Genomic DNA, 22,087 nt, shown 5'->3' with positions numbered 1-22,087 from the left:
ACTTTTAGTGGAAATTCTTTCGCTGTGTCTGAAAGGGTTAAATGGAATTAGTGGGAGGAGGAGGAAGTTTTATTTCCCGTTAGGGTAGTTTTTTTTTCTTCTGTTGTTCTGTAGGTAAATGAGGTCGCTTGTAAACTGATCAGTCTGAAGAATCGGTAAGTAAACAGGTTAAAGTACGTTATTTTGTTTAGAGACTTACTTTTTCCCCAAGCGTTGATAAGTTAGTCCTACGTGGTGAACAATAATAAAATAATTCGGACAAATCGTTGTCAAGATGGCTGTTATAGACCATATAACTGCCTACCTACGTAACCTTAGAGTTCGTCGTCTTAAAATCCAGTAATCTATCTACTTATACAGGATTTTTTAATCTTATCGCAAAAAAAAAAAAAAAACTAAATAATAATAATATATATATAGGCCTAAGTGTGGTTGGAAATCGCATTCATACGACGCTATTGCTGTTTATGTTTATATGCAACGAATTTAAAGTTTGTGAAGTAGAAAGGTAATCAGTGCAGTTCGATGTATTTGATGTTCAAACATGCAGTATTCATACAGATACAGTAGCTATAGGCCTATAGCATGGAATACAGGACAGCAAGGAAGGTGCGTGATAAAACACCTGTTGTGTATAACTAGATTAAAGAACAGCATTATTAAATTTCAATGGTATTTTTAAATCACATCATGCATATACAGTAAAATCTTAAGCAAACTATAACATTGACTTGAGATGTGCAAGCTTAATCTAGAAATGAGAGGCAGGTTTGATGAATTAGTTCATGTGGCTCATGTATTTTTTGCTTCCTTATTTATACAGGATAAAGGTGAGCCTCATAATTCTGTGAGAAATGGCCTCTTCAATGACTACTGAGGCGAATGGAGTGAGAGTTGTGACTCATGTTATTCCACTGGAGGAAAAAACAGAGTTTCCGGACCTAAAGTCAAGCTCGGTTGAACTAGAAAAGTCCAACCTGTCACCAAAAACCAAGATGTTCCTAAAGGGGAAGCCTCTGTCTCTGGGGGTGAGAGCTGGACACAAATTTAAGCTTTGTTGACAGCATGTTGATCACAGAAAATGATTGTGTTTAGCCCTCAGCATCTTGTAACAAATGCTGTTCATCATTTAAATTAATTTTAAATAGATTTTCACTTAATCGTTCTCCTACTGTTTAGAGGAAAGTGATTCAGAACTGTCAGATCTAAAGTGTGTTTTACAGAAGTGTTTGTGTGTGTTTGTGCAGTTGGTGCAGGTGTTCATTGGTTTGGTGGTCATGACTCTGTGCACCATCACGGTACTTGTGGATAAACTGAGTGCTGAGACTGTAGTGTGCCTTGGACTTCCTGTGAGTAAACATTTTGAGCTCTAGTAACACAAAACATTAGCATTTTTACAAAATGTCACTGAAATATCAATTAATAAATGTGACCAGAGAGGGTGGGAGAGGGGTGAACATTTTCCAAAAGTTTTGCATTAAATAACATGTAAATTAAATTTGCATTAATATTTAAAATATAAAGTTAATACATTTTTATAATTTCATTATGATATGATTTTATAGTTGGATATAATACAGAATTTACTTTTGGCCCACCCTTACCAAAAAGTAGTATACTTCAAGTTTATTTTATTAAGTTACTTAAGTAAAGTTTAAGTATATTTTTAAGTATACTTTATGTAGCAAATATACAAATATCAGTGTTCTAGTAGTATACTAAGTGTACTGTTTCAATACTCCTTGGGACTAAATTGGCCCACTTTCTAGTATATAGAAGTTTTCTACTTTCTACTTTTTTCTACTTTTAAGTAGAACATTAACAAACTTTGAGAACACAACTAGTTTACCTCTATGTTTGTAGTTTGTACTGCAGTTATACTAAAAGTGAACTTATAGGTTTACTGATAGTTTACTAATTAAATACTTTTTACACTTTGAAGTATAGTGTTAGTAAACTACTAGTTTAGTAGTTTTCTACTGCAAGTATACTCCTAAGTTTTCTTTAAATGAACTTAACATCACACTTTAAGTATACTACTATATCCCTATTTAGGTTACTTTTGTAGTATACTACTTTATCCCTATTTTGTAAAATGAATATCTGAACATACAAAACATCCAAAGATCGAACAGGGTACCTGCTTGTAAACAAAAACATTTTATTCTAGCTTCATGCGTTATTTTTTTAAAATGCTTTAATCTGGGTAAGTTTCATAAAAAATAAAGAAATAACATTTTGAACAAAAAGCTAAAAAAAGTTAGCTTTAAAAGTACGTTTTTTTAAAAGTAAAAAAAAAAACGTTACAGTTTTGATGCCGTTTCATGTCAGATGATCATGTTACATGTGTTAGTATCTGGTGTTTCTTTTTCTTCTTCACTTGTTTTTTTTTTTTTTTTGGAAATTCTGTACAGAAGATTTTTACAATAGCGCCCTCTACCATATAATAATGAAAACACAGATTCTAGGAGTATAGCTCAAAAATATTTAGACTTTGTGTAAGTATAAGTCAAGTATACTTAAATTTAATTTTAAGTATATTTCTGAGGATTACTAAAGCCCATTTCTGAGACCTACATAAAAAGTAAACTAAAAGCATAATTTCCTATTTCTTTATTTAAAGCTGCAGTAGGTAACTTTTGTAAAAATATATTTTTTACATATTTGTTAAACCTGTCTTTATGTCCTGACAGTAGAATATGAGACAGATAATCTGTGAAAAAATCAAGCTCCTCTGGCTCCTTCCAGTGGTTCTATTGCCATTTGCAGAAATACATCACTCCCGTTAAGAAACAACCAATCAGAGCTGCGGTCCGTAACTTTGTTTGTGTTCAAAATGTAGAAAAATGTATATAATAAGCGAGTACACCATGAATCCATTTTCCAAACCGTGTTTTTAGCTTGTTCTGAATCACTAGGGTGCACCTATAATAAGTGTTTATATTCAGACTATTTTAGATTGCTTCGGGGGTACCGCGGCGGAGTAACCCAGTACCTTTGTGATTCTTCATAGACATAAACAGAGAGAAGTAGTTCCGGCTACGATGTTCTTCCGCAAGACGCAAGCAGTTCTGTTTATTAACCGCTAGAGCGTCAAAAGTTACCGACTGCAGCTTTAAAAGAAGTACACTAATAGCACATTCAAATAAACTTATTTTTCGTAAGGGTACACAGCCCTCAGTCAAGTTAGAGGGATTTTTTTACTTTTCATAGTAAACATTTTCTGCACCTCTGATATGGAGCCTCTGTAGTTTGGTTCAGCTTAATAAACACAAACATAATATACATTGAAATGTTATATTTTTTGTATTTCTGTTTTTCCAGTTTGTCGTCTCTGGGTCTGTGGCAGTCGCTGCACACAAGAGATCCAGTTCTCCTCTGGTGAGCAGATTATCATGTTTACAGCATATTTTTTCATCACACATACTGGTGTGTTCAGATACCTACAGCATTCTGCACCCTTTCTGAAGTCTGAATATGCTTCAGGATTTCTTGAAGTTTTCATATGTTTCCTTAAAGCCTGAAAACTCTTCATTCTTTAAGAAACATGCATTCTTATTCTTTGTGTTTTTGCAGATCAAAGCCACGCTGGCCATGAGTGTGATCTCTGCTCTGCTGGCTGCTGCAGGAACCGGCTACTTCAGTTGGGAGCTCACCAATAGACCAGGAGAGAATCCTTGTGGCGGCAGAAATAACTGGACATGTACAGAAATGATATGGAGATTTAATGTATGTCTGTAACTACTGATGATCTCAAGTTTATATTAAATAGATGCAGATGCCTGTAACATATTCACAAGACAGAACTTGATTGTCTGTATGCCACATGTTATATTTTTTATTTAGAGTTTGGTGGATGGATTGAGGGGTCTCCTGCTGGTGCTGTGTTTTCTTGAACTGTGCGTGTGCATCACTCTGTCCATCTTTTCGGCCCGGGCCATCCAAAAGGTGAGACTAAACCCAGATCAAACTTCAGTAGAGGTTCATGTTTATATCATTTCATGAGGATATGTAAATGATGGTTTGCTGGTATGTTGCAGTTGAAGATCTAAGCTCATAAACTACAGTTCTCAGTGTAGCCTTGATTGTGAAATAAAGATTTGATCTAGGGAAATCTTCTCTTTTTATTTCAGGGCGAAACTGATGTCGACCCTCATGGTAGTGAAGCCAGTCTCCTTAAGGTTGGGGTGGATTGTGTCTCCAACCCCTGAATGCCCACACAGTTATGGCCAAGATTTCTCTAGTCAAAAGTTTAATCACCATATAGGCTAAATGTGATAACATTTGCTTTAAAGTTGTTTTCTTAAAGGGATTGTTTGATAGAATACAGGATAGCCATTTTCCACTAGATGATTTGTAATTTTTTGCAGTATACACATTTCTGTATGGTAATGTTCTTTGAGACCTATTACACACTGCTTGCTGATTTTCTGAATAAAATGCACTATGTTTCATTATTTCTTTTGCACTTTATTGAAGACAATTAACTGTATTTGCATCCACAGCAGCGTAAAATAACATTCTGTTTATTAAGTCATCTTAAGGCCCCATGTAAGTTTAGGGGGACCCCTGGTTGAGTCACTTCTTTACTCTTTACTATAGATATACACACCCATCCACAGCCCATATATGCAATAATAACATAAACCGCTGTATCACGAATTTACAAGCCTGCAGTTTCTCTGATCACTCTCTTGACTCAGATCTTATTCTCTACATACATAATTCATAACCGGGTTAAAATATCCTGCTCTGGAGCGCTTTCAAGGGTGCCTTGTGGAATCAGGGCCGGTGGGATGAGATAATTCTGCTCGGGATCAAACCAACCTTGTATTCTCCTTGATAAGCCACCGCCTCCCCTGATGACATCAACACTGCGGAGAGCCGTCTCGCGCTCACACTCTGCTGCAGGACGCCAGTGCGCTAAGGTAAGCGAGCGCTGCCCAATACCCGTGTCAATGTGCATGAACAACGCGTTAGCTCGTTTCGTTGATGTGTGCTGTTGTGATTGTGTTTGCAGCGTATCGTGTGGTATTGATTGGTGATCTATCAGCATGTCGCTGTACTCGTCTCAGATTAAAACATTTAAGAGCGCAGAGCCCAAGACACTTGGTGTGAGTTTCACTGCAGCACACTATCACATAATCATATCGTCAGTTTGCCTCTGGATCAGTAGCTACATATGTTTGATCAACTTTGCCTGTATCGTTTCACTTGATTTTTATAGCCGGAGCACATTGTTTACATATTGATAGTATGTTGCATATGAGTTTTTAGTAACTCAATCAGTTCTGTCCTGTAGAAACTAATATTTATGCTCTAGTTTAATATGAATGCACATGTAATATATCTAATAAATGACATCTGGCCAACATCCAAGGACACACACCCATATCTGAGATGCAACACACATACACACAAACTGAACTCAATGAAATCAAGATATAACTATTATATTTCAATTCAACTTTATTGGTGTGGAAAATAAAGTATTTCATTTTGATTTATTTGCATTTTATTATATATTTGTAGACTTAACAAATACAGTTTTATTTATAGATAGATAGATAGATAGATTTTACATGCAAAAAAAAAATATCTTGGAAAACTGTGGTTAGTTCACAATTGTAACATTTTGTGTGCTTTGGTATAGGCTATGGAGATCATAATTGGCATGTTTACTGTCATTTTGAGCTCAATTGTGTTTAAGCTTCACTACCATATCCAGCGTGAAATCATCGTCCTCATTGTCAATGGTGCTCAGGTACAAATAGACACACATACTGAAATACATTTAAAATGTTTAAACTCAGTCATGTGACATATGTCTCTATTTCCTACAGCTTGTCATAACTGGTGTTGTCCTGGTGCACACTGGGAGGAGGCCATCTAAATGTCTGGTACAGTATGATATATGAATGTCATCTGAAAATTAGAAAGTGTCACAAATCATTTCACTCTTGCTCTCTTCATTTAAATCCCTTTAATGTCCCTCCTTACAGGTCCTCATCCTGTTTTGACCAAATTAAGTGCAGTCTCAGCAGCATTAGTCTTGTGTGATCAAATTTTGACAACAAAGGTCCTCTTTGCATATTATTTTTGCCAAGAACGGCCCACTTAGATTGCAGGATTTTACTTTACAGACATTCCTTAGTTTCTTTCTTTTTTTATTTCTTTTTTTATGGGATAGTTTGGAACAGTATTATTATAGTATAATTGACTTTTTTTACTATCAGATTTATTGAGCTACAATAACCACCTGTATTTTCAATATATTTTTGACCATTCATTATTGGAAGACTGTAAATGAGAATTGTATTTATTGTTGAAATACAAGTCTGTTCATTTGTTGCAGGTGCTGACAACCACTGTTCTGCAATTACTAACAGCAGTATTTGATGTTGTTGGATTTGGACTCATAGCCAGATACATCCCATTCAGAGGAGAGTCGTACTTCTACAGGGACACAGAGGTAAACAAACAGAGATGCCCCATCCTGCTCATCCTCAAGCCAAGACACCTTCAATCCCACAAGTGACTCAATATTTCAATACTGTTAACAAAACTGATCATATAATCAGTTATTGAAATAACACAAGAATGTTTTCATCTGTAAAAAAAAATGGAAAAATGTTATACTTCAACTTACCCTTTTGCTTTGTTTATTGGCAAACAATGGTTTCAGGCCATTTTATTTCTGCCTGTCCTGTACGTGGAATAGAAAAGCAGATGATATTGAGACTAGGGATCAGGAAGCTGTACATCGATCTGAAAGTTGCTCTCTGTCAGACGGCAGACTGTGGTCGAGTGTGTGTGAGTAGAAAGAGAGATGTGACTCCAGGCTCTGTCCTGCTTGTTTCAGTGGTGTTCTGTTTGGACTCCATTTGGGTTTGCTGAGGAGAAGGAGAAAAAGGGGGACATAAAGAGGTGAGTTGCATTACAAGCTATACAATGCAACAAGAAAACCATAAACATCCTCTAAGCTGGAGTCAAACTACAATTAGGTTCAGGATATATCTAATCTCAATTTTTCCCTAAGTTTTAAACCGGTGTAAATGCGCAATTATTAGAGTTTTAGGAGAGAACTCATACGTTTTTATTTACATAGGATAAATTTTAAATTTTATTGGACAACCGATATCTATTTGATAAAAAGTTACCTCAACGACAAATATCAGTTTATTACAAATAAATAGTGTTAAATCAGATTTAGATACTTAAAGTTACTTGTGGTGTTCCTCAAGGTTCGGTACTAGGACCTAAATTTGTTGATATTTGTAAAGTGTTCAAAAAATGTGTTTGCTGATGATACAAATCTATATTGTTCAGCTCCTGAACACAGTGGAAATACAATTGATGAGTTTGAAAAACAATTTTGATGATAAAAGACTTTCACTGAGTTTAAGTAAAAATTGATTGATTGCCTTGCTATTCAGTGTGCTGTGATTGACCAAATGCCTCAAGCATGTGAAGGAAATTTTAAGCCCCCGGCTCGATGAGACAAAAATAATACCAATAATTACCAACGATGCATTTGTTGCATCTAGTCAGGACATTTACTGATTATAATGACTTGTACTGTCTTTTTACATGTTGTGTTGCATTGCTTATCGCACCAAATAAAAATAAAACCATGTCTGCATCTGTGATCGGAGAAACGACAAACAACTAGCTTTTCACTGCTCAAAACTCGTGTTTGAATCATCAATGGCAAATCCTTTGCATATAAAAAAGGAACTTACAGACTATGAGTCAGAAGTGACAGACTGTCCTTGCGAAGTTTGAATTGCCCCTTTTATAGAAACAGACAACGCGATTGTAGGCTACTCTCACAGGAAACAGTCCTTGTCCTCTGCAAAATGCGCTGCACACATCTGAATATTTGGGTTGAACTGTTCTGGAACTGTGTTGTAAATACAGCTTAAACACTGATTTCTAGTTGTGTCCTCTTTTGGAGGTCTTAACTTTTATAAAGAATATCCCCTTAGATCTGAGACTTGAGTCTTTGCAACTTTACAGATCTTATATGCACGAACAGCTTGTAACACTCCAAAGAGAAAGGAAAAATTTTAACCTCATCATATGACCCCTTTAAGAAAATGTATAAAAACATGGTGTTAAATAATTACATGACTCATTATCAATTATATCATTATCATTATTTTTTTCAGTGACTGGTGATGTTACCAATTACTAAAGAGCGCCATGGCCATTTAATGTTAACCTATCAGTATTGTCATTGTTAACTAAAAGCATAAGAACTTAAATTATTTATATTTAATTATATATTTACATTCAATTATATCATTTAATTTATATCTATATATATTAAATGAAAAGCTTATAAAACCTTAAACAAAAATTTTGCATTGGCAAATAAATACATTAAGTATAAGCTGAACTACTAAATTACTTGAATTAAAGCTAAATAGAAATAGTAAACTAAAATGACAAAATTACACAAGAAAATGTGTAAAACGTAAACTGAAAGTATACAAATAAAATCTAAAATACTATGATAGTATATAGATAATACTTAATTAACAATGTGATGTATATACTGTACAGTAGGCTAATGCAATGTAATTAAACCAAATTAAATATAATCATATACCTTATCTTTACTTTACAAAAATGTGTAGAAGTTGTAATGCAGATGGCCAAATATCGAAGTCTATCACTAAATTTGAATTTTGAAATATGACTGATTAATTGAAGTATAACATTTTCCATTTTCCCTTTCTGTGGATAGTCAGATTTTTTTCCCATTGTATTACTATTTGCATGTGATTGTGATTTACCATGTAAATACTGTTTGTAAAGTTTTATCATAGAACAGTGCTGCTGTAATGTACTATTGTATTTGTGGTTTGTATTACAGTTCTTAGCGAATGGGATCTTGGTGACACTGATCGGTTTCCTGGTGCTAGCGTGTGTCATTGGTTTGCTTGTGTCTTTTTTTGGGGTCTACGCCCTTTCTGTTGGTTCCATAAAGGTTTGTATTTCAGGACTGTTCTTAATATTTGAGAATTATGTTCTATTTCAAGTATCTATTAATGTTTTAAGGCACATTTGTAATGAAAATGACTGTCTAATTCACTGTTTTGCCGCAGGAGATGACACCCATCCCTCACTCTGAAGCAAACCAACATTATGGTGATGGCGGTCAAACCCAGAACAAGATCCATGCCGGAAACTGACAAAATAAGAGTCGTTCAGGGCACAGTCTTAGCACAGTTTTACACCAACTGCAAAAGAGGACTGTTTCACCTACAAACCACTCACAGGTAAACAACCATAACTACAGAAAAGTTGTAAATAATTTTTTTAAAATAAAATGAATAAAATCTCATTTTAAGCCTGGTTGTAGCTCTCACAACCTCACAAGAACTGCTGTAAATTTGAATGCTCAACTTAATAGTTATTCGTACCTTATTCACGTACACTGTTACAATCTGAAGCTTCTTAGCATTAAATGTCTACCCAGAAATCTAGACCAGAATCAAGTGTTATCACTGTATGTTAGAAGAGTAAGCGTGTTTATCGTTCTTAGGATATGTGAAATTAGGTACATAGCAAAAAACAGAAATGGAATCATGGTGAATGTGAACGGTAAGAATGTTCTGTGATTCCATCTTGTTTCATAGCATTTTGTACCACCTTTTGCATGAATCTTCATATCGCTCAATATGTTTGTTTTAGCCACATGAAGACATATGGGTCTACATTTATGAAGTTGATATTAATGGCATTTTGAAAATAAAAGCCCTTGAAACCATACAACTGTAACAACACTGTAAGCAAGCCAAACGATTTTATATATGCTTACAAAAATTCCTGCAAAATAAAAGCGTTGAAAAATGTGGCACTTGTCAGAGAAACTCCACTAAAGCAGAGTAATGTGAATTTGAACACCAGTGAATAACTAAACAGCATCACTTGGCTTTTATGTCATCTTGTTTTATCCGTACTGATTCTTCAGGAAAGCTATGATGACTGCCAACTCTGTAAGTGCCACCACTTTTGACCAAAATCATAGACACACTAATGACTAAATAATGACTAATAAAGGTCAGAAGTTGAACCCACAGTCAAGGCCTCAACTTGGTGATGTAAAATCCTCTTGTGGAAATGTGTAATCCATTCTGTGTCTGTAGATCTTTGTCTTTATGACAGCATGTGAGATTTACACTGTGCCTGTTCTCAGTGAACTCTTAATGTGAAGTAAAATGAAAACATAGTATCTAGTAATATGGCTGTGTTTGACTGAATGATATTTCAAATAAACTTGATTTACTACACAATCTGATGCTGTCACATTAGCAATGTTTTCACAGTGCACGAACACAATTAAATCAGCATATATGAATATAAACTCTCAGCAAATCAGCGAATTATATTTTTTTATAGGGTTGTATTGTAAATTCCCTCTCTAGACGATCTAAAATAAGTGTACTCTTTTTTTCTTTTTTTTTTAATCATTTTAATTTTTTATATTTGAATAATAAAAACTAGGTTATATAAACAGACTTTTATTTTAAAACATCCGAAGAAGCTCATGCATATGTATTACGTGTCATTACGTCACACCAGCATGTTTTCCTTATTGCGGAAATAAAATGACTTTTATTTTGAAACATCAGAATCCAGTTTCCGGAGTATCGGTTTGGATGTTGTTTGTTATGGTCTGGTTTGGGTTCAGAGTCTGGACGGGGCGAGGGTCTTTCTGCTGTAAACACTCATTCACGCGCTCTGGCGATTTCCTGGATAGTTAAGCGGTTCGCCCTGATGAGCACTATATGTAACTCAATATGAATATTTTGTTTTTACAGTATAATATGTCAAATTACGAGGGTAAAACTTAGTTATCATATTCTATGATGATGTCTTACACAGTATGGAGAAAGTCCGAAAGATTCTAGTTCATCTGTCGAGGGAAAACGCCGCTCCGCAGTGCGCACGATTCGTGCAGGTCAGCTGAGCTAAATATGTACAAATGTGTATAAAGATGAATTAATATACATTATATATACAATAACAATAATTCTATAGATCTATCTATAATTTTATTTATAAAAATGATAAAATGCTGTAAGTATATAGACAAATATTTAATAGCTACACACACTATATTATTCTCCTGTGCTACAGAAAAGTATAGGCTATAGTATGTATATAGTGATCATACATTCTCACACACACACACACATATACTGTACAGTGATGGCCAAAGTTATTAGGACACTAGTATTTTCACCAGCTGAAAAAAAAAAAAGTTTTTCTGTGGAAATATCAGTTTCCATTTCCAAATATAAATTTTCCCGTTAATTGTAATAATCCAGTGAGATTTTTGTTTGCACAAGGAGTCTGACAACAGCCAGTGCTCCACACAGAGATCTGATCTCACCATCATCCATTATTAGTCTTTCTGGAAAAACATGGAGAAACAGAACATACTGAGACAGACTCAATCCAGAAGAACTGTGGCAACATCTCCAAGATGCTTCAAGAAACCTACCTGCAAATGTTTAGGCACTAAATGCTGTAAAATGAGGATGCTTTCAAAAAAGAATGTAGTAGGAAATTAATAATAAATATAAAGTAATAAATAGATTTCCTTTATCAATTAACTTCTATTAATTTAATTAAATCAACGTTTGGTGTGACCATCCAGCAGCTTTTGCACGAGTTGCACTTGCGCATACTTTTTCAGAGAGCTTTGCAGATAGGTTTCTTGAAGCATCTTGGTATTGACATTGCCACAGTTCTTCTGGATTTAGACTGTCTCAGTTTTTTCTCTTTATTATATTACAGAAAAATATAATAATATATTATTATATTATACTGTAGTATAGTATATTATTTACCTGATTTACTTAATTTGATTTAATCATGATCTTTTTTAAATAATCATATATGTAAATATAAGCCCTAAATCAAAGCATGCAACCTAAACATGCATGTGTCATTTTTATCCAGAGCATAACTGGACACTTTGTCGGGAGTGTTGAGGATCAGGCAACTGTGAGCTGTTCTTTGGAGAATAACAGATTTATTTTATGTGATCGGCTGTGTGATGGAGGAGTTCCTCTGAAGGTGAGATCACACTGAAGTTGTTTTACAGCCAGTTTTGTTAATTCAATCCCTATAATCCAGGAGTTTTTGGTTTGCGGATCAAACTCATTGTTTATCCCTAGAGGGCGTCATTTTGCCCCATCAAATACCTGTCTCATTCGGAGGCGGACTCCCTGCCCCCAGATACCCTCAACCGTGGGGTAGATGTGGGCGTGGCTGTGCTGCTGCAGTCAGCCAATCAGAGACTGTTGCTAACACGCCGTGCCTCCAGCCTCCGGATCTTCCCCAATGTTTGGGTTCCACCCGGTGAGTATCATTCCACCCCGACCAAAGTGATTCCTCAGATCCCCACTCACATATGTGTGTGCTCATGTTTGTGATTTAGAGACGAGTGGGGTCATTTTGGTCAGTTTTTTTTTTCTGGGTCTGAGGCCATCAATTTTAAACGGTTATATTAAATGGTTTCATTAATCTATTCAATCTCAAATCGTACTTCCCATCAAAGACTGCGATGTTATCGGCTGAAGTGAAACAGCCACAGAAATGTGGCCTGCATGTGTATAAGAATCCTGTGGGGTTCAGGACTAATAGAAATAATTTGTTTGTTCAGGTGGCCATGTGGAGCTGGATGAAAAGGTACTTGCCTTAAATTATAGTAGATTACATAAACGGTGCATAAACAGTGTCACTCAGTCAGTTAATCAGTCAGTCATTAACAGATACAGAAACTGATACATTTTTTGAGGATTATTTGTTTTATATGAAATATAAATGTTTTGTTACATTAGAAATGTAATGTTATAAATGACTTCACTGTCACTTTTGATCAGTTAAAGGATCCTTGCTTTTTTATATATAACTGACCACCAAACCTTGGGTAATGTACATAGTTTTATATTTGTAAATAATTATTTGTAATATAATTAGCATATTGAACAAGGTAAATAATATTCTGAATCATTAAATGAAAGAACGATACCATGGCTGATTGATTTCTGTGTGTGTCTAAAACTAGCTGTTGGATGCCGGACTCAGGGAGCTGAAGGAAGAGACCGGTCTGAAACTGAGCCCTGATGAGATCTCCTCTCAGCTGCTCGGCCTGTGGGAGGTGTGTGTTTATAGCACAGTGTTTTTGTGAGACCTGCAGCCAAAGTCCAGGGGACCACTGACTGCACGCTGAATTTGACAGATCGAGGCCGATTGTTTGCAAAGCGTATTTGTGTAACCTGGAACAGTCGGGCGCTGCACACATCTGTTGTCCATCTCCGTTATAATCTTTGACATTAAACTGCTGGGTCTAGATGTGAATCTAATCAAGCTAATCCAGAGGGTTTACTTAAATGTTCATGAAACAAACATATATCAGGCAATAACGGAATAGTTAAGGAAAGTGAATGAAAAAGGACCATAAAAGTTTTATAGAAGTTGGGTACATGAATTTACAAGTCAAATGCAAATCTTTTGAAGCCACACACTAAATAAATGTGGAGCAGACTGAAACACTAAATAATATTCACCTCTGCCGTTACTCTCAGATGTCATCAGTAGTGGTTGTAATAATCAAACTTTTTGGCAGTAAAAATCACCATTAACTGTATTGAAAAGAGCAGTTTGGACATTTTTCCAAGCATCTCATTTTCAGTTTATGGAAGAAAAAAAATAATTCAAAGTTGGAATGATGTGAGGATGAGTAAATGACACTAAAAACTCTGCAAGCACACAACTGTTTGGGGTCGGTAAGATTATTTTTTTATGTTTTAAAAATAAATCTCTTATGCTCAACAAGGCTGCATTTATTTGACCACGAATACAGTAAAAACAGTAATATTTGTAAATATTATTTTGATTTAAAATAACTGCTTTCGATTCTCTTTCTTCGTATTCCTTTATTCGCAGCACTAAAACGTCTCCTAACAAAGAGATTAAGACGGACCACGAAGTAAAAACAAAGAAAAGTACAGTCTTATAGAGTCTGTTAGCACACGTCTCACTGAGATCTTTTCGGATCCTCTGCACTTTATCGCGAATGTGGTTGATCCGCGTTATAAAGACCATTACTTGTATGCGGAAATAAGGCAGCGCGCACGAGAAATGATCCAGGCCGCGCTGGATGCGGAGAACCCGCGTGGAGACGGAGAAGCGCCAAGCGCAGGAGACAGATCAGAGCGCAGAAAAGACTCGTCTCTGCACCAGATGAGGGGCATGCACCCTCGTTGTCTGATATGTTCAGTGGAATTCTGCAAGAAAGTGCCTCAAATAATAATAATACGTTGGCTATTTTATTCTTAGGCTACTACACACACACACACACAAACATATATACATACATAATATCAGATTGTAGCCATATTTATGCTAGATTGTCTGCTAGATTTCTGCTTTAATTTGATAAAAATTTGTATTTATGCCCTGGCCCTATTTAAATACACTCTCTCAAATATTTCTCAAATGTCAGGCAGATGACAAGCTCAACTGCTCAACAGCTAGATGGTTAACTGTCTTAAGTCCCCATCCCCAGAAGTGATAACAGTCTTGCCAACTGGAGAAGTAATGCACTTTCTAGTCCTACATAGAAAAATTTCAAATGCACTTCACCTAAATGCACTTTGTTTTTATGAGAGAACTGTTCATTTTAAAACCTTTCTGCAGGCCAGTAGGCCTGTACATTATTATTAAATATACACATGAGTGGGATAAATTTTTTGTTTGAATTTTATTTTATACTGTGCATTGTTGCAATGTGCTTAATAAATATTTGCATCATTTGTAATTAATTTTTTTTTAATGTTTTTTTAAATAAGTTATGTAATTGTAATTATCTTTGAAACTTTAATATTAATTTATGCAATTGCAATGTCTTAATTTTAGTAAAGTTAGTACACGGTCATAGCAATAAATGCAATGGTACTAATAATTGGCATAATTTCTTTCGGTGTTTCGGTTTCGGTTTTCGGCCTTGGTTTTCTCTTTTTCGGTTTTCGGTTTCGGCCAAGAATTTTCATTTCGGTGCATCCCTACTAATTTTTATATATTTTTCAAAATGCAAATTATTCCTGTGATGCAAAGCTGAATTTTCAGCATTATTACTGCAGTCCTCAGTGTCTGTTGATCCTTCAGATGTCGTTATAATATGCTCATTTACTGCTCAAGAAACTTTACTTATTATAATCAATGTTTAAAACAGTTGCTGTGTTACTTAATATGTTTGTGGAAACAAACATTTTTTTTTGCTACATTAGAAATCTTTTTTGAATGTCACTTTTAATGCATCCTTACATCCAGTATTAATAAAAAAAAATTTGAATGGTAACAGCATTTTATTTTATGTATTAAACTTGTATTCTCTGTCCAGTCAGTTTATCCGCCCATACTGTCCGTAGGACTGCCTAAGAGACATCACGTTGTGACATACATACTTTTGAAGAGCTGTCAATCACACCTGCAGCTACAGGTACAACTTTAGGTCATCCACACATAAAAACGACAAAAAAATGCTGCTGATTTGAAATCGATGTGTGTCATAAGATCTCTGTCCTCTTTTCTCAGGCTTGTTTGCGCCCTGATCCTGCTGAAGTCAGTGCGTGTGTGTGGGTCGATGCAGGTCTGGTGAATGTTGTAGTATCTGCAGTAGATGGTGAGAAGGATTCTGTTCAAATACCCTCTGATCTGCCACAAACTATCAGGTATGGAGAACACCATTAATCTCTATTAAAGTTTGCTGGACATGTACTCATGCCGTATAAGATATATAAAAAATGAAGTTTGTTTCTTCATCAAAACAGATCTGGAAGAATTTTGCATTACGTCACTTGCTCTCTGTAGTTAATGGGTGCCGTCACAATGAGAGTCCAACCAGCTGAAAAAAACATCACAATAATCCACAAGTAATCCAAACGTCCATCACTTAACGTCTTGTAAAGTGAAAAGCTGCATCATAAACATCATTAAAGGGATACTCCACCCAAAAAGGAAAATTTTGTCATAAATCACTTACCCCCATGTCGTTCCAAACCCATAAAAGCTTTGTTCGTCTTGAAAACCAAAAACCCAAAACTTTAAAATCAAAGCATAAATACATGTAGAAATAGCGCATGGAACGACATGGGGGTAAGTGATTCAAAACCAAATTGTGTATCCCTTTAAGGCTTTAAGCTTTGAATCATTGCATCTACCCAAAATCCATAGTCCATAATCCGTAAGATTGTGAAAAAGTCCATCCCCTGTTGTCACATCAGTTCACTGCTGAGGATCCATTGGTGAGCAAGTGATGTAATGCTACAGTTCTCCAAATCTGTTCAGATGAAGAAACGAACTCATCTATATCTTGTATTACCTGAGTAAATCTTCAACAAACGTAGATTTTTTGATAAACTATTCCTTAGTATTAATTCCATAGTTTTGAGCGTCTGTTTTTTTCTGTATGTCGTCAGTGTGACCGAGGTGTCTCCACAAGGTGAGCTAATCGAGACCTCGCTGCCTGTTTCTGTCCTCTGTAACCGGGCCCCGGATCATGGCGAGGACATCGAACGAGTCAGCACTGGAACCAAATTTGCTTTAGAACTGTGGTTGAAAACACTGGAGCCTCATACTGAGATGGGCTGATGACTCCTCTCTGCCTGCTTCTGTTTATGTATGTTACCATTTAACCCGTGCCTTGAGGAAGATAGCACCACCTGCTGCACTGGAGTTATTTCAACATTCAAATCAAAATGCAAAAAAAAACCTTAGAAAAAGAGTTTTGATTGGAATATGATTTTATAATTCATATCAGATTGTTCATCCAACATTTTATTAATAACAACTGAAACAACATCTCAGTCCACTGTAATAGGGTGGTAGAAACTTCTTCCCTCTGCTAAATATACTAAATTAAAGTTGATTTAATGCAGTACAGTGATTAATCTACCTTACATATTTCTTCCACACACAACTGCAAATGCTTTGTTTTAAAGGAAAACATTTTTCTTTGTGTTCACATGATCAGCAGAACATTCACTTTGTTTCATAACCCCACAATGATCAGACGCTTCCATATGCAGAATAAATTAATCATGACAAATACACCTATTAATTGGACATTTCCTGAACAGTTTGTCTGTGTGAATTCAGGGTCAGTTTAAACAGCAGAGACAGAAATTAAAATTCATCACAGATTACATTTGACCGCTGAGATAATCTGCAGAATTTCACTTGCCTTACTCTTCCTCTGACACATTTATGTTCTTGTTGTTCATATACTTTGTATCTTGATTTTTCTGTCAAGTCAAGGCCTAGCACATTTGTATCCTCTTTGCTTTTAAAAAGTATTTGACCTGAAGTGACACAGTGCAGTCTGGTTCTATTTGGTTTATTCCATACTAAATTTGTCACCCAAATACAGAAACTAACTAACTAACTTCTCCTTTTGATCTATAGTAGAACCAGGCTGTATCACTAAAAATATTAGGGTTTATTTACCATGAAACAGTATTTTCCATTAAAATTAAGATTATTTTGTCCAAAAAAAACAAAACCTTTTAATTTCACTAAATCACTGTCAATCATCATTACTTTGTGCAAAGGTATAGAATTCTAAATCAATATAATGACATGTAAAGTAATTTCCCTGTCCATTCAACATCCTGCAGAACAGTGCCAGATGTGTGACAGTTTTACATCCAACAAGGGTTTCCTCAGGCCTCGTTCTTCACACACGGAAGGAGTGACAATGTTTGGTGTCAGAAAACCTGAATGATTGAGTTAAAGTGTGAGTTTGAGCTGGGTTATTTACAGAAGTGTGTCATGCTCACCGCTGCATATCTGTTTTTTACTATGTGTTCTTCATTGGTTCACCACGTACATTCCTGTCCTGTTTTTCGGAGGTTTTTCTCTGACATCCTGTTAAAACCAATTAAAAAGTCAATTAACATTAGATGACAATGAAGGGCATGTAGGAAGTATAACGTCCATCAGCATTAGAAATAATGTTAATAAAGTAATTAAATACACTTTTATTTTATTTTATTATTATTATTCATGTTTTTGGTTTTATTTATTTGATCTTGTATGTGTTGATAAATTGTGTTTAAATGTTATAATATATATATATATATATATATATATATATTCCTTCATTTATTTATTTATTTTGTATGTATTTTTAATTTACTTTGTTCTTTTATTAATATTGTGAGATTTATCTGTTATTAGACCTCTTTTTGTATTTTCCTACTGTCAAATATTGTTCTTTTTTTATTGTTTTTTTTTATATTTTAGTTTATTCTTCTATTTTTGTGTGTGTGTCTGAGGCCATATGGGTTGGGCTGTTTCGGGTGATTTAGATAATTATATTTATATCATCACTGTGAATCATCCAGCTTGTTATTAATATAAATGCCAGTACCCTCACAAACGCCTTGTTCAGCTCCGTTCAGTTAATCATTCTCTTCTATGATCAGCTTTTCCACCAAAACCTGCTGCTCGGATGCATTCAGCCCTGGAGGCCTGAATGAGGGTTGGATTCAAAGCTTAAGTCTTTCTCTCCTGGCTCCTGTTATTGTTTGAATGTAGGCAGGGCATTGTGAGCAGTGACGCCGGGGCTACTGAACGATGGAGGAGACGCAGATGGAGGCCTCACAGTCTCTGAACGAGAGTCGAGTTTCCCACGCTTCAGGTTTCTTAGTCAGAGCCGCACAAAGAGGGGCCTGTGCAGGTGATGGGGACACTGGAACGCCAGGTAACAGTAGCCAATTTTCCCTAGTTCTGATCTGTGATTGTGGGGTCTGTGCTTTACATGGACAGAGATGCTGATGGAGAACCCTTCTGAAACCCCCTCTGTTTCCCTCCACAACAAAGCTGCAATTCTATTATTTATAGTTAAATGTCTCTGGCTTGTTGTGAAAGGGTTAAAGAGCTGCATGCTTTGGCATTACTTTACAGGTTTCTTGATGCTTTCTGATCATAAGGTTGCATACACACAGTCAGCGTTTTCACTACCTGCTTTTACTAACAGGTGTGAGACTCAAATTGTCCTGTTCTTACAGCAGTAGGCAAGAGCTGATCCATTATGTCTGTACCAGCAGGTAACCTCCTAATCCCTGCTTTAACTTAAGAGTAAATCCTGTAACTGATAACTATTGTAAATATCAGTGTGTTTTGAGTGTGCTATTAAATCCTTACTGCTACTTTCATTCTGCATCAAAAATGCCGTGGTTCAGTTTTTGTTCTGTATTGTTTGGTTCTGGATTCTTTGTGTACACTCAGAAAAAAGGAACAAAAGCTGTCACTAGGGTACCTTTTCAAAACTTACTTGTACATATTTTATGCCTAAAGGGTGTGAATTTGGACTTGTGAAGATACACAATACTACTCTAAAATGTTCATATTAGTACCTAAACGGTGAATGTTAGTCATTTTTGAAAGGGTACTACCCTCAGTGGGAGCTTTTGTACCTTTTTTTCTGAGATTGTACCATTTTTTTCCCCCAATATTTTGAATTTAGAATTATTTTTATGTTTTCAGCTTTCATTTGTGTTTTAGTAATTTTGTTTAATTATTTTTTTTTATATAAATTTCTGTTTAGATTTGTTATTTTAGTTTAATCATGTTAATACTTGAACTTATTTTAAGTTGTTAAATTTTTCAAGTTATATAATATTTTAAGTAATCTAATAATTATTTTTTATGTCACCTTTATTTTAATTAACTATTTAAAATAGATTTAGATTTAGATTTAGCGAAAGCAAAAATAACCATCAAAGCACAAGTTTGCCAATTCTGTTCATACAGTATAGCCCATTCGCTTCCAAAATGTGGTTACAAGTCTTGAAAATTTAAGGGAGTCACTTTTGTTATAAAATCTAGTTTCACTCTCATGACCAAACTGTACAAAATACAAAATGCGTTGTATCAGAATAAGTAATGAAAAGGATCGCACCACTTGTTTGCCGTTGGATGTATCAAATGTGCTTTGTGTTGAATACATAGGGATGTCTGGATTGAAGTACATGGGAGGATTCATCTCTTCAGCTTCATTCATGAAAACTCTTCGTTTTGGACAACAGCACCAGATCACCACCTGAGAGGAGGAACACCGTTGTCCTTTAACAGTAAACTGTTAACACTGACAAAAACAAACCCTTAATGTTCCAACTTGGCTTTGAAGTGTTTTGCCATTATAGTATTGCTTTATGTATAAGTAATCTTTTTGACCCAGTAGTGCACTACACAACAAAATCTCCATAACACAAAATTGTAACAACACAACACATACGACTAATTTTTTTTTTATTTTTTTTTTGCGGCTTGTTTCCGTTGTGTTATGATCATTTTGTTGTCTTGCGGCTGTTTCCATTGTGTTGTGCTAATTTTGTTGTCTTGCGGCTTGTTTCCGTTGTGTTGTGCTAATTCCGTTGTGTCGTGCCTTGTTTCTATTTTGTTGTGCCTTGTTTCCGTTGCGTTGTTCTTATTTCATTGTGTTCTTATTTCCATTTTGTTGCGGCTAGTTTCTGTTTTGTTGTGCTAATTTCATCTGTTGTGCCTTGTTTCCATTGCGTTGTACTAATTTCGTTGGGTTGCAGCTTGTTTTCATTGTGTTGTGCTAATTTCGTTGTGTTGTGCCTTGTTTCCGTTGCGTTGCTCTAATTTCGTTGTGTTGTGCCTTGTTTCCATTGTGTGTTGTGCTAATTTTGTTGTGTTGTGGCTTGTCTCCATTGTGTTGCGTCTTGTGTCCATTGTGTTGTGCTAATTTTGTTGTGTTGCGTCTTGTTTCCATTGTGTTGTGCTAATTTTGTTGTGTTGTTGCTTGTGTCCATTGTCTTGTGCTAATTTTGTTGTGTTGTGTCTTGTTTCCTTTGTGTTGTGCTAATTTTGTTGTGTTGCGTCTTGTTTCCATTGTGTTGTGCTAATTTTGTTGGGTTGTGGCTTGTTTTCATTGTGTTGTGCTTCTATCGTTGTGTTATGGCTTGTGTCTATTTCGCTTTGCAAATTTTGTTGTGTTGTGGCTTGTTTCTGTTGTGGAATTTTTTTTTCTGGGCTACTGTATATATGGCCCATCAAAGGTTAAATTTTATATAATCTGATACCCAAACTGTGCCAATGTGCTGCCTCTATACACAGGGATAGTAGTACAGAAGTTGGTTAATTTTGTTATTTATTTAAAGGAAACAATCAAATGTGACACATTTCAAACAACCACAAATACCATATTTCAAAGTTGCTATCATGTTCATCTATAGAACCAAAGGTTTATATTACATTGATCCTAAACCCTCGATCACTCACCAGAATGATGAGAATGATGAGGAGGAAGAGGCTGACAGCCGCCAGCACTAAAAGGGCTACCGCCCATCCAGGCACCAAAACAGTGACCTTTGTAGTAGGTGAATGGTTCATGGTTGTGGTCCTTGAGGGCTGTGCTGTTGTAAACTTGGTGGAGCTGGTTGTCGCTTTCCCAATAGTGCTGTGGATAGAGGTAAATGGGCTTTGGGGGACTACAGTGGCGGTGTTTTGGGGGGCTGTGGTGGTGGTGGTGGTGCTATTTGGGACTGAGGTGATGGTTACAGTGGTGGTGGTGCCACTGGAAGCTGCAGGGATGGTGCCAATGTGTGCTGCTGTGGTGGTCCCATTGGGGACTTCTGTGGTTGTCCCATTGGTTACTGCATTGGTGGAGCTGTTGGGTGCTGTAGAAATACTTGTATTATCCATCGGTGTGCTGCTCGTGGTGTTTAGGTGCATTTTGGTGGTGTTAAAGGGTATGGATGTCGTGGAGTGGATAGAGCTTGTGATATTTCCTACAACAGCACTGGAGCCCAATGGGTAGGAGGTTGACATGTTGGGTGAGCGTGTGGATGGAAGACGGCTGGTGAAGGATTCAGTGTCCATCGTGATGTCAGGAGTGGAAGTGAGGGGCGTGGTCACAGAGGGCATGGTCGTAAAGGTTGTTTCTTTATGTGTTGTCGTCGGTGGTCTGCTGAAGATCTTCTCTTCCTCAAGAGGTTCTTCAGTTGGTTGTTCATCTGTGGGTGAGATTGAT

The 22,087-nt window shown here is 35.9% G+C and overlaps 3 protein-coding genes across 3 annotated transcripts; all 3 read left to right on the top strand.

Annotated features, from left to right (window-relative positions):
• Positions 1 to 25: 25 nt before the first annotated feature.
• Positions 26 to 4,457, top strand: si:dkey-7j14.6 (uncharacterized protein LOC556585 homolog). The gene is made up of 7 exons (XM_052579642.1): positions 26 to 155; positions 824 to 1,028; positions 1,248 to 1,349; positions 3,325 to 3,381; positions 3,577 to 3,729; positions 3,847 to 3,948; positions 4,134 to 4,457. The coding sequence occupies exons 2-7, from the start codon at positions 855 to 857 to the stop codon at positions 4,209 to 4,211; spliced, it is 666 nt and encodes a 221-aa protein (XP_052435602.1). The 5' UTR covers positions 26 to 155; positions 824 to 854; the 3' UTR covers positions 4,212 to 4,457.
• A 204-nt stretch (positions 4,458 to 4,661) lies between these two features.
• On the top strand, positions 4,662 to 10,304 carry si:dkey-7j14.5 (uncharacterized protein LOC556563 homolog). The gene is made up of 7 exons (XM_052579648.1): positions 4,662 to 4,928; positions 5,021 to 5,114; positions 5,654 to 5,764; positions 5,844 to 5,900; positions 6,356 to 6,472; positions 8,882 to 8,995; positions 9,114 to 10,304. Exons 2-7 carry the CDS (start codon positions 5,055 to 5,057, stop codon positions 9,198 to 9,200), a joined length of 546 nt encoding a protein of 181 aa, XP_052435608.1. The 5' UTR covers positions 4,662 to 4,928; positions 5,021 to 5,054; the 3' UTR covers positions 9,201 to 10,304.
• Positions 10,305 to 10,651: 347 nt separating this feature from the next.
• On the top strand, positions 10,652 to 16,972 carry nudt17 (nudix (nucleoside diphosphate linked moiety X)-type motif 17). Its single transcript, XM_052579641.1, has 9 exons — positions 10,652 to 10,801; positions 10,897 to 10,972; positions 11,980 to 12,096; positions 12,198 to 12,381; positions 12,686 to 12,711; positions 13,091 to 13,183; positions 15,428 to 15,526; positions 15,622 to 15,758; positions 16,506 to 16,972. Exons 2-9 carry the CDS (start codon positions 10,898 to 10,900, stop codon positions 16,675 to 16,677), a joined length of 903 nt encoding a protein of 300 aa, XP_052435601.1. The 5' UTR covers positions 10,652 to 10,801; position 10,897; the 3' UTR covers positions 16,678 to 16,972.
• The last annotated feature ends 5,115 nt before the right edge of the window (positions 16,973 to 22,087 follow it).

This window comes from Carassius gibelio, chromosome B16, assembly GCF_023724105.1.
Source record: "Carassius gibelio isolate Cgi1373 ecotype wild population from Czech Republic chromosome B16, carGib1.2-hapl.c, whole genome shotgun sequence".
Classification (NCBI taxonomy): Eukaryota; Metazoa; Chordata; class Actinopteri; order Cypriniformes; family Cyprinidae; genus Carassius; species Carassius gibelio.
Note: the sequence above shows the minus strand (reverse complement) of the source record. Positions and strands in the feature narration are given on the sequence as shown.